This window comes from Bidens hawaiensis, unplaced genomic scaffold (assembly GCF_021521415.1).
Source record: "Bidens hawaiensis isolate Kalapana, Puna unplaced genomic scaffold, B.hawaiensis_p1.1 tig00031457_1, whole genome shotgun sequence".
In the NCBI taxonomy this organism is placed as follows: Eukaryota; Viridiplantae; Streptophyta; class Magnoliopsida; order Asterales; family Asteraceae; genus Bidens; species Bidens hawaiensis.
The window spans coordinates 158,226-170,454 of record NW_027495298.1 but is presented as its reverse complement, the minus strand read 5'-3'; the positions used below and the strand labels follow the sequence as shown (position 1 = coordinate 170,454).

At 43.0% G+C, this 12,229-nt stretch overlaps 1 protein-coding gene across 1 annotated transcript; it reads left to right on the top strand.

Annotated features, from left to right (window-relative positions):
- The first annotated feature begins 329 nt into the window (after positions 1–329).
- Positions 330–914, top strand: LOC143582114 (uncharacterized). Its single transcript, XM_077064745.1, has 2 exons — positions 330–431; positions 474–914. The coding sequence occupies exons 1-2, from the start codon at positions 330–332 to the stop codon at positions 912–914; spliced, it is 543 nt and encodes a 180-aa protein (XP_076920860.1).
- The last annotated feature ends 11,315 nt before the right edge of the window (positions 915–12,229 follow it).

Here is a 12,229-nt window from a genome sequence, read left to right as displayed (position 1 = left end):
TGGGCGATAGAATTGGGAGAACATGCCATTGAGTACAAACCAAGGCGAGCAATCAATGGCCAGGTTTTGGCTGATTTCATCGCTGAAATTCCTCAAGAAAAGGAGGAAGAATGCAAAAGGGAGATCGAACCTCCTGTGGATCAAAGGAAAGATGAAGTTTGGAAGTTGTTCACAGACGGAGCTTCTAACGATGAAGGCGCCGGCGCGGGCCTAAAAATAACCAACCCAGAAGGGCAACACTTTACGTACGCAATAGCCTAGAATTCAAAAGCACAAACAACGAGGCGGAGTACGAAGCACTGTTGGCAGGGTTGAGAATCGCTAAAAAGATGGGGGGCCGCCATTTGGAAGCACATGTGGACTCCATGCTAGTGGCAAATCAGATTGAAGGATCGTATGATGCGAAGGACGATAAGATGGCATCATACCTAGTGCAAGCCAAAGTCCTAATGACAGCTTTTGACACATGCTAGGTAAAACACATCAAGAGAAGCGAGAACAAACAGGCTGACGCCTTAAGCAAACTTGCATCGGTTGGCTTTGAACACCTCGCAAAAGACGTCTGCATTAAAGTCCTGACAACGCCTTCGGTAATGAACATAGAAGTTCTCGTATGTTCAGAAGCAGAAAAGAGTTGGATAACACCAATCACCAATTACCTCGCAAGAGGTATCTTGCCAGAAAACAAAGCAGAGGCGTGGAAGATCCGCCATAAGGCACTAAATTACACGATCCAATGTGATATTCTTTACAGGCGGTCGTACCTGGGACCGCTACTCAGATGCGTAGACCCACAAGACGCAGATTATCTGCTAAGAGAAATCCACGAAGGAATATGCGGCGTACATGCGGGCCCAAGGATGGTGGTCGCCAAAATCATGAACACAGGATATATTGGCCAGGAATGCATGTAGACGCCGAAAAAGAATTAAGACGACGCAGTGCTTGCCAACGCCATGCACCGAACACTTTGCGTCCAAAAAATCCATGATACCAGTAACAGCCTCTTGGCCATTTCAAAAATGGGCGATTGACATAACAAGACCATTTCCAGAAGCACCAGGGCGTGTGAAATTCCTCATTGTAGCAATTGATTACTTCACAAAATGGATAGAAGCAAAGCTGGTAGCATCAATCAACGCAGCAAGCGTCAAAAAGTTCATATGGGAATTCATCATCTGTCGCTTTGGCCTACCCATGAATTTGGTCAGTGACAACAGAACACAGTTTGCCGACCAACACATCCAAAGATGGTTAAAAGAGCTCAATGTCACACAGACATTCACTTCCGTTGCTCATCCACAAGGGAATGGTGAAGTGGAGAGCACCAATAGAACAATCGTTGGCGGAATCAAAAGGAGGTTGGCAAACCACAAATCAGGATGGGTCGACCAACTACCTCACGTACTATGGCAATAAGAACGCACAGAATACAAGTAATGCAGAAACGCCGTTTAGCCTAACTTACGGTACCGAGGCAATGATCCCCGCTGAAGTCGGCGTTCCGTCACCAAGAGTTACGCTATCAAACGACAATGACGCAGAAAGGCGGCTGGACTTAATGCTTCTCGAAGAACGTCGAGAGAAAGCCGCAATGAGGGAACAAAATTACAAGCGTCAACTGCAGAAATATAACAACAAGAAAGTGAAAATATGTGAGTTCAACGCTGGAGATTACGTCCTTCGCAACAACGAGGCATCAAGAGCGCAGGCGCAAGGAAAACTAGCACCATCTTGGGAAGGCCCATATCAAATCAAGGAAGTATTGGGAAAGAGAGCCTACATTTTTGTAACAGCCCAGCTACCACCGCATCACAATATTGTCCGCTTTGGCCGGGACGTACCACCATCGCCTCACGGATTTGCTTTTGGTTGCCCAGGTGGTCGCCCATCCTCATACTTCTCCCACCTGAGCACGCTTAACTGTGGAGTTCTCCTCTCATCCACTACCATTAAGCGCCCAAAACGCGTTATGATGGGGAAGGTATCCACCTCTTTGTAAAGAAGGCTTAGTTCTCCTTCCCAACCGATGTGGGATGTCACAATCCACCCCCCTTAGGGACCAGCGTCCTCGCTGGCACCACCAGTCCGGCCTTGGCTCTGATACCATTTGTAACAGCCCAGCTACCACCGCATCACAATATTGTCCGCTTTGGCCGGGACGTACCACCATCGCCTCACGGATTTGCTTTTGGTTGCCCAGGTGGTCACCCATCCTCATACTTCTCCCACCTGAGCACGCTTAACTGTGGAGTTCTCCTCTCATCCACTACCATTAAGCGCCCAAAACGCGTTATGATGGGGAAGGTATCCACCTCTTTGTAAAGAAGGCTTAGTTCTCCTTCCCAACCGATGTGGGATGTCACAATTTTAATGCATCTTGATGGCTCGGCGGTTCCTAGAACATGGAACGCAGCAGAATTGCGAAGGTGTTATATGTAAATCGATTCCAATTGTAAAAACAGGCCAAGGGTCGAATTTGAATGGAAACGATACTCCACATTTCACAAGTTAAAAGAAACATCGATTTCATTTATATACGTGTAATTACAAGTGAGCGCTTACGCTCATACAAAGAAAAGGGGGAAAAACAAAATAAAAAGTGCAACTATACAAGTCAAAAAGATAGCCTAACCTACGTCGTTGACACTCTTCCCCGATTCAACCACGCTATCTTCTTGGCCGCCAGCAGGAGCGACGGAAGGACCAGCTTGTGAAGGTTCAAGCAAATTCCTCAACAGCTGCACGCCATTCTCTTCCTTAGCATACTGAGCAACTTCCGAAAGAATAGGAAACGTAAGGGAATCGTATTCCGTCTCAGTAGCAGCATACTCCTTTTCCACATCAATGGCGTGAAGGGCATAGGCCTCAAGTGGGAGGTTGTCACGCAGATGCGTAATGGCATCTTTAAAACGAGCCTTGTGGCCAAGCTGTTGGGAAGCATTGACAAGGGCTCCAACGCAACACGTCAAATCATCATCGCTAATGATGCGTTGGGCAACCTACATAAAGAAAGACATCAGTAGAATGAACAAAAAAAACAAGCAAAAAAGGGAGGGAATACCTTGCAAATAGCATGCTTCAACAATCAATCATGGTCAGGCGGTAGCAAGCTCAAAAGTCAAAACTTTAATGGCCTCCTCATTGGAAGCCAGCGTGTCAGCCAACTTGCCAGCATCCGCCTTCCTCAATGCAACTTCTGCCTCCAACTCTTCAATACGCTTGCGGAATGCAGCGTTTTCACTCTCGAGTCGAACGGAAACCTCCTTGGCAGCAACAGCGCGACTGCGTGCATCCGCAAGATCAGCGTTAGACTTCTTGCACGCAGTCTCAAACTCCTTATAACGGGTGGCGCGCTCGCGAGCAGACTCCGCCAGTTCTGCCTCAGCCTTCGCCAGTTTCGCCTCGCATCGCTTAAAGCTTGGCGATGATCAGACGATTCTTTACCGACTTTCCTAGCGCCGTCCTCAACCTCTTTCACAAATTGTTCCGTCTCCCTCATACGAACACCGGCATCAATTTTGTCCTCATGAAGGGCACGGTTCTCGCGCAACAACTCCGTGAAACAAGAGAAAGCCTGGACTTGGTGGAAAGTGGCGTCGGAATACAAAGTATTCCGGGGCTGGATGTTACGAGCAATGCGCTCGGCAGGAGGAACAACATGATCCAAGTACTCAGAGCAAGTAGCGGGGTCTTCAAAATTGGCACCGCAGGTGACCTTCCAGCGAGGGCGAAACACTTGGTTCGCCTCTATTGAGTCGCGGGGGTCCATATCCACACCTAGTACACCCCCACTCAAACATCCGCTAAACCCGCCACTGCTGCTGCCTTGGAGTTCAAAAAATTTACCTTGTACCGTCGCACCCATGCGAAAAGGCGGCTGCGGCACAACCTCATCACCATCAAGAATAAAATTCTTGTCTGGTGAAGACTGTCTTGATTTCAAAAAATCAGCGACGGAAATGCTCGCCGATTCAAGACCAACCTTAGGCGAATCGTCCACAATCGCCTTAATTAGTTGAGTAGACAAAGCTGGTAGAGAGGCAACCGGGGTTGACCCAGTCGACGCACGAACAGTCGTCACAATGGTTTCGGCCTCAGATGGGCCAACCACACCCGTCATCATTGGCAAACTCAGCATCTGTACACTAGGCCTCGCCTCCGACAAGCTGCCAACACTTGTCATCATCGGCAAACTGGCAAAAAGGGCCGCCAGAGAAAATGCAACACCAGAAGGTGAGGGAGAAACAGTCGATGAAGAAATCGCCAGCATGCCTAAAATGAACAAACGAATTTAGAAAGGATCAAGTTGATTCAAAAGAAAGAGTAACAGACATTATACCTGACGATTTAACAAGACTACGCTTGACAAACCCGCCAAGACGAGGTTTCTTGAAGACGCGGGGTATCTCTTCATCATCTTCATTAATCACAGGGGTGGAACCCGAATGGTGTGGAACAGTGAACGCCCCACCCACTGAAGAAGAGGAAGAAGATGGACCGGTAGATATGAAATTTGTATCCACAACGGTTCCAGAAGCTGCAGCTGCATAAACAACATCAGTCGCCACCAAAATTGGAGTGGCAACCGTTGTACCCAGCGCAGACACAGTTGAACTTACCACTCTAAAGGGTAACAGAGCTAGGAGTTGGTAGCGGTCGCGAAGCAGGTGATCGCCCCATAGGAAGTGGAAACACAAAGTTTCGAGCAGTCCGAGTAAGGATCGGCTCCTCGCGGGGACCTAACTCCCTCCGCCCCAGCATTTTAACACCCTCAGGCGCAGGCTGCAGGAGGAGCATACATTCGTCCACCTATGAAGAAAAAACAAGTTAGGATATTACCAAACAAAATACACGTCGGGGCAAAAGTAAAAAAGACACTAACCTTGACCACTATTAAGAATAACCGGTACCAACGCCGCATCATCCCAGATGCGACTCATACTGAATAACACCAACGCGCATTCCGGATAGTGACTGAATGGAGAAAGGCTAGCCTGCAAAGTGGTGAATCAGTCCGAACCGGTATAAGGAGCCACTTTCGGCTCAGGAAGCTCTTTCACATCCGTGTAAAACATAGGATGTGGAACCACGCGCGCGGAGACGTAGAAGAACACACTCTTCCACTCATGCAAACTAGGCGGCGCATCTAAGGCAATAGCCTTGGCACCAGGGCGAGTATGCAAGTTGTACCACCCCTGGGTGAAACGCCACCGGTAGAAAGCAGATAACCTGTCAGCCGTCGGAGTAATACCGAGGCAATGACAGGTATATTCGAAATGGCGAAGACGAGCCATCCCGAATGGATGAATCTGGCTGAGATGCAGCCCAAACACACCCAGAACGTCCACCAAAAACCGGGTAAGGGGCAATCGGAAATTGCCCAAAAAGAAATACTCCCGATACACGGCAACCTTGTCGATGGGAGCTTCCTGAGCCGTCTTGCCAGGAGCAGGCAACTCAGGCTCAAACTCAGGGCTAATATTATAGACCCTGACCACATTGTTGAAGTCGTCGACGGACATGCGACAACCGACGAACTCCATGGTATTACTCTTCTTAGTCTTCGAGGTTTGAGATGACTCAGCCATAAAATGCAGAAAGCTTAGAGGAAAGAAAATGGGAGGAAAGGAAAACGGTGAGAAATGGTGCTTGAAATGGTGTAACCTCCCTCTATTTATACTAATCGCAATTAATGAGGCCCGGGAGATACAAAAAGGATAATTAACGCGTGGCCCAATCAGAAAGCACCACGATAATAAGATGGCAGGGGATGTGTGTTACAGCTGGGCGCGTCACCGGGATTCTCGCCCACTCGCCTGACACAGGCAGAAAGTCTGCAGGGCAGAGCAACTGTTGTCAAACTGTCACGTCCAGCAGTCGTTTCACTGACTTGCATTTAATTAACCCATCCACGCCAAATTACACGTCATCCATATAAAAGGAAGCAAAGATGATAAGTATTGGCCAAAATAGGCTCCGCCATGGGATGATTTAAGATAAATCACCCGTCAAAATAGGCTCCGCCATGGGATGATTTAAGATAAATCACCCCCCAAAGTAGGCTCCGCCATGGGATGATTTAAGATAAATCACCCGCCAAAGTAATGATTTAGGATAAATCACACGCCAAATTAGGCTCCGCCATGGGATGATTTAAGATAAATCACCCGCCAAAATAGGCTCCTCCATGGGATGATTTAAGATAAATCACCCGCCAAAATAGGCTCCGCCATGAGATGATTTAAGATAAATCACCCGCCAAAGTAGGCTCCGCCATGGGATGATTTAAGATAAAGCACCCGCCCAAATAGGCTCCGCCATGGGATGATTTAAGATAAATCATCCGCCCAAGTAGGCGTCGCCATGGGATGATTTAAGATAAATCACCCGCCAAAACAGGCTCCTCCATGGGATGATTTAAGATAAATCAGCCGCCAAAATTGGCTCAAAACAGACGATTTAAGATAAATCACCCGCCAAAATTGGCTCAAATAGACGATTTAACATAAATCACCAGCCAAAGCTAGCTCAGACGGATGATTTAACATAAATCACTCGCCAAAATGGGGCTACCCAAGGGACGATTAATGAAATCACCCGTCAAAAACGTGGAACTGCCCACAAAAATAAACCAAACCAACGAGGAAAATCAGTGAAAAGCAAATAACTTGTGTAACCAAAAGCCCATGATAAGTCCACAGCCTCCACTTCTTGAGAGATGGGCGACTATGGACTAGGGGGACTTGTAGAGGTAGGGTGTGAAACCCACCATTTGACAAAGTATAACACTAGCTTCATGCGCTGGGCGGAACACTAGGCACCAGGATATCACTAACGCCAGGCGTAGTGCATGGCGCAAAGAGTGTAGTCCAATATAAAACTTTTCCTGGCACCTCGGGAATGACAATATAGGACAAAAAGATGGTAACCCACATGCGGATAAACACCAAACCAATGGGGATTGGACAACATATAAAGGACGGTACAAACAGTACAACCACGTCCTTGTCAAAAGGCCATGATGCCCACCAACTTCCACCAACCACCACGACCGCACGAGTGGAGAATATTATTGGTGGAAAACCTGACAAGGTGGTTGGTCACGCTTTCTCTCCTCCGGCTATAAATACCAATAAACCTCCAAATGTAAAGGATATACTTTCTCTTACTATCATTACCAAATCATATTATCTCGTACTATCAAGTACTGATTCTCACGCCGGATGGTGGTTATGAGAGAATCCCCCCCCCCCCCATTCCTCGTAACGAGCTCACGGTGTTCTGTTTTGCAGGTTACACTCGTCTGTGCCAAGAAGGCTTTATAACCCATCGTGTAAAATACTTAACCATTACCCTCGGACTAACGTGTTAGACCTTGAGGGGTGGATTCGTGTTTCTTTACTTTATATAACCTTCGTATTGTCTATAATGGATCAAGAGCGATTAAGAACAATTGTATGTTGTCATCAAGTTATCAAATTCGTTGAAACTATCAAAGGGGCTTTTAAATATCCAAACAAAATACAACTGACTCGAGATTCTAAAGTCGTAAAAGGTTTAACAAACTAGACTTTACACGAATGTTATTCTAAATACCAGCTACAACTAATTTGACTCAACAAAACGCAAAACAAACATGCAAATATTGGATAACTTGGACAATATGGCGACTCATTTTCTATTAAGGTCGACCCATGACCCGAAAACTTATTTGAATTATAAACTTTGATACCCCCTCTTAATTCGTATTGTTGTTACTCCCAACTTAACTCTTAGCTTACCGAACTAATCCACTCCCAAGCCTTTAGTAGTCATCATTTTATGTGTAACAAGACTTGACTTTCACCAGTTTTTTGTCAACTACATCTTTGATATACTGATAACAAATTTCAATGTGCTTACTATGACAGTGTAGAGCGCTGACACTACTAGAAAATTGGCAATTGTGATTGAAATTTGAACAAAAAATATGGTGGCAAAAAATTGCGACCGATATGCAACAAAAAATCATAATAGTCTCAAAAGGATTTAGTCGCAAAGCGGTTGCAACTTTCACAGTTGCAAATCAATGGCAAACTTTGTGACTATTTGGAGCGGTCGAAAAAATTATATAAAAATAAAAATTTGCAATTGCGTTAGCGGTCTTGCGCAAACTATGTGGAGTGTAATATCTCTCTGGTGTAAGTTGCCCGTTATTTTTCTCTAGTTTTCAGGATGTCGTAAACCTTCACAAGATCTCGCATTTCCCTAAAGAGAAAGCCAAAGTCTTCCAAGCAGTATGCTTGATTGCGACTTGGTGTTTGTGGAAAAGAAGAAATGCTTTGGTGCACTCCGGGACTCCGATTCATGTGTCGAGCTTGGTGGAAGAGATAAAGATCTTGGGCTTTCTTTGGATTAAGAATAGGAGTAAAAAAAGGTGATCTTTCTTGGAAGGATTGGTGTAGTTTCAGTTGTAACACCCTTAAGTCGTTAGGGGTCTTGGTTTGTTTGTTTTTATGGTTGTGTTTGTTTTGGTGTCTATCTTTTTATCTTTTTGGTTAGTCGTTAAAAAAGGAAAAAGAAAATCCTTTGGAGGGATGGTCATTCCTGAGTTGTTTAGATATTGTTTGAGGCAAGTCTCCGTTTCTATTGTTATTATCACAATGATTTGGTATATTTCTAAATTTGTTAATTTGTTGTATTTGGATGTAGACGAATTCGATACCAAACGAATTCGAGACCATTTAACCGAATTCGAGACCCTTAACGAATATTTTCTCCTTCCGGCTACCCAAGCCCGATGTCGATTGAATTCACGTTGAAATACCAGAACCAATTATACCATGTCGAAAACATGAAAGATGATTGCCGGTACCAATTACGTTCGATAGGCAGGCACCGGTTTGGTATTATTCTATGTGAAATTATTCATCCTAAATTTGAGGATCTCTACAATTATGACAAAATGAAACTTGAAAATAAAAAAGTGATTTGATCATGAATATCAGCTATATAAAACCTATGATAGAAATACTCGTCCACTGTATTTATACAAATAATATTTAATAATTTCAAAAAGTTACTTATAGTATATAAGTAAAATATAAAAAATACGTTATACACAGGTCTGTTATTAATAAAGTTACTTATAGTATATAAATAAAAATATAAATAATATTTATTAATCAGGCCATCACTTTCGTGTTATTTTTGCAGCGTTAGGTATGATTGCTCACTCATTTCTTGTTATACACAGCTGTATTACGTGATTCAATGTGTTAGGTTATTATGATTTGTGTGTTCAGTTGTGGACCCGAAAATTTTACTCACATGAATTGAATAATCTTTGGAGCGGTACTTAGTTGACTATTGTCATATAATTACTTTTAACATGGTTGAATCGTTTCGATCGGGTTGAATCAAATTGAGTCACATATATAGAAAGAGAGAATAAAAACATATATGATTTAAAAAAAAGTACGTGAAACTTCTTTATAAATACATAATTAATATAATATAGAGTAAAATGTCATTTTCGTCCTTGAGATTTAGCAGATAATGCGAATTTAGTTCAAAAAGTTTATTTTTTGCATATGGACCCTCCACGTTTCCCAGTTCTTGCCAATTACATCCAAATCACTAACTCCGTTAAATTTAATCGTTAAGTCAGGGATAGACATGTTTTTTCACTATTTTTTTATTATAATACTTATTACAGTGAACTGTGGTTTTCGTTCTTGTGGTTTGTTCAAACATGTGGTTTTAGTCCAATAGTTTCAAGTTTGCATTTTTTGTCGTTTAACTTTCATTTCACTTGCAATTAAACCCGAATTTATTAACTTTGTTAAGTCTTGTCGTTAACCCATTTGCGTGCCCCTCATATGACGATCAATTTTGTCGTTTTTCTCCCCAAATAAACATTAGTCCTAATTCGCAACCCCCCTCACGTGAGGGGCTGGGTGCATTTAGGGGAAAAAAATGAAGGAACAAAACTGCCCCTCACGTGAAGGGCACACTGATGGGTTTAAGTGTTTAACAACCAAACTTAACGAGATTAGGGAATTCGAGTTTAATTGCAAGTGAAATGAAACCATAGGGAATAAAATTGCAAAATTGAAACTATTGGACTAAAACCGCATATTTGGACAAACCACAATGACGAAAACCGTAATTCACTGAAATAAGTATTATAATAAAGAAATAGTGAAAAGACATGTCTACCCCTGACTTAACGATTAAATTTAACATAGTTAGTGATTTGGATGTAATTGGCAATAACTAGGAAACGTGGAGGTCCATATGCAAAAAATAAACTTTTTGGACTAAATTCGCATTATTTGCCAAACCACGAGGACGAAAATGACACTTTACTCTATAATATATCTAAAATTGTTCTCTACGAGTTTTCTTTTTTGAAATTTAACCAAAAAACATCATCTAATTTGGCATTCATAAGCAAGCATTTCTTAACTAAATCAATAGAAACATCGTTTAAATTCTCATCACTCATCCAATTACATAAATCATACTTCACGTACTTTGTTGTTGAAACGTAAATGAAGTAGATGAACAAATCAATGTATATAATGCCTAAACATTTTTCTTTTAAGATAAAAACTCTTAATACGTTGTACTAACCCTACATATTACTTGCGTGATACATGTATTTTTTTACTAGGTTAAATGTAGATTGTGTTGGGAATTTGAGTATTATGCTTAAAAATTGGGTATAATTGAGAATTTAGGTTTGTTTCTATTAGACTCAAATTTATTTGGATAAATTATTTATATACATTTATATAATTAAAGTTGTATATATGTAAATTTATTTTTATTAGGGTTGGTTTCAAAATTTCATGGGAGTTGTTCTCGAGGTTCCACATGGGTTGTTCTATCATTCTTGAAGTTTCAAAGGCCACGTGAAAATTTCACAAGCCGGTCATAACTTTAACACACACACATACACACACATATATATATATAATAATAATTTCTTTTTCACAGGGGACAACCAACCTTCTTATCCATAGGGTTTAACCTTCTTGTCCATAGGGTTAGTCCGTCATTGTATGTGTGTGCGCAAATCAATAAGGCTGATGATTGTAAGACTATCTCCGATGCATAAGATGATTTATGCCCTTGATGGCCCTTAGTGGCCTTTAACCATTTGAGAACATAGCCCTTAGCAACAAAGTCCTTTTACAAGGGCTTTGTTTTTGTTGCTTTTTGAAGGTGAGGTGGGCAAAAAGTAAAAAAAAAAAAAGTTTTATATGTGTGTAATGGGTAGGTGATGAGTGATGAGAAGGAAATTTAAGTGCGTACGAATATTTTTAGGGTTGAAAATGAAATTAAGGTTTTTAAAGATTTGTAAAGATATTATATGTCAGCTGACATGTCAGTTAAGGACGCCTAAGAGTGCACGTAGCATTGGAGATACTCTAAGCATTTTGTGTTAGTGAAGAGGTAGGTCCCAGCAGAGCCCAGTTGGTCCCGCAAGACTCACCTTAAACAGGGACGTCTGCGCAGAGACCAACTGGATCCGCAGGACCAACCATGCTCAGAGACGTGACGTCCTTACGCGCAGTACGCAAGCTGTTCCCGCAGGAAATGCCTCCCATGGTGAAGGACTCCGCCTGTTCCCGCAGCCTCGGATACAAGCCATGAGGGAAGGCCACCCGCGCAGCATGGCTACACGCACTAGGTACTTAGCTCTCGATCATTCAGTGTCACCTGAAGGAATGAGCAAAGCCGGGAGCAATCCCGCACAGAGGCGGGAGGGGGAATACTCCCACCCAAATAAGCCAGTCTGTATACTGAAGGACCTTTTACTGTACCTGACGAGGTATGGGCGAAAGATCTGATCAGGGATACGACAGCTCACTGATACAGTATGGCGAGCAGCATGCTCCTGTACTGTATCACTATTAGCCGCTGCCTACTCACCAACTACTGTCATACCACGTGCGTAGCCGGCAGTTGGTGGAAAGGGAATAGTATACAGCAGGCCTGGTCACTATCAGCCGCTACCTACCCACCAACTACCAGCAGGGCACGTGCGTAGGCTACTGTTGATGAACAGGAACACTGTTGCAGCCGGCCATACCTCCTTGGAAACCTACCTTCGGCTATAAATACCCCAAATGGTATGATCATCAAAACACATTACATTATCACATTATCATCATAATATACCTGATATCTGCTCTAGCAATCTCTTAATATACTTTTATATTTAAAAAGCAATCTA

What these genes read in the sequence shown, in the direction of transcription:
- LOC143582114 (XM_077064745.1), top strand. Translation starts at nt 330, where the DNA reads ATGGGGGGCCGCCATTTGGAAGCACATGTGGACTCCATGCTAGTGGCA. An exon ending in ATAAGATGGCATCATACCTA is followed by an intron (nt 432 to 473) that starts GTGCAAGCCAAA and finishes GACACATGCTAG; the next exon opens with GTAAAACACATCAAGAGAAG.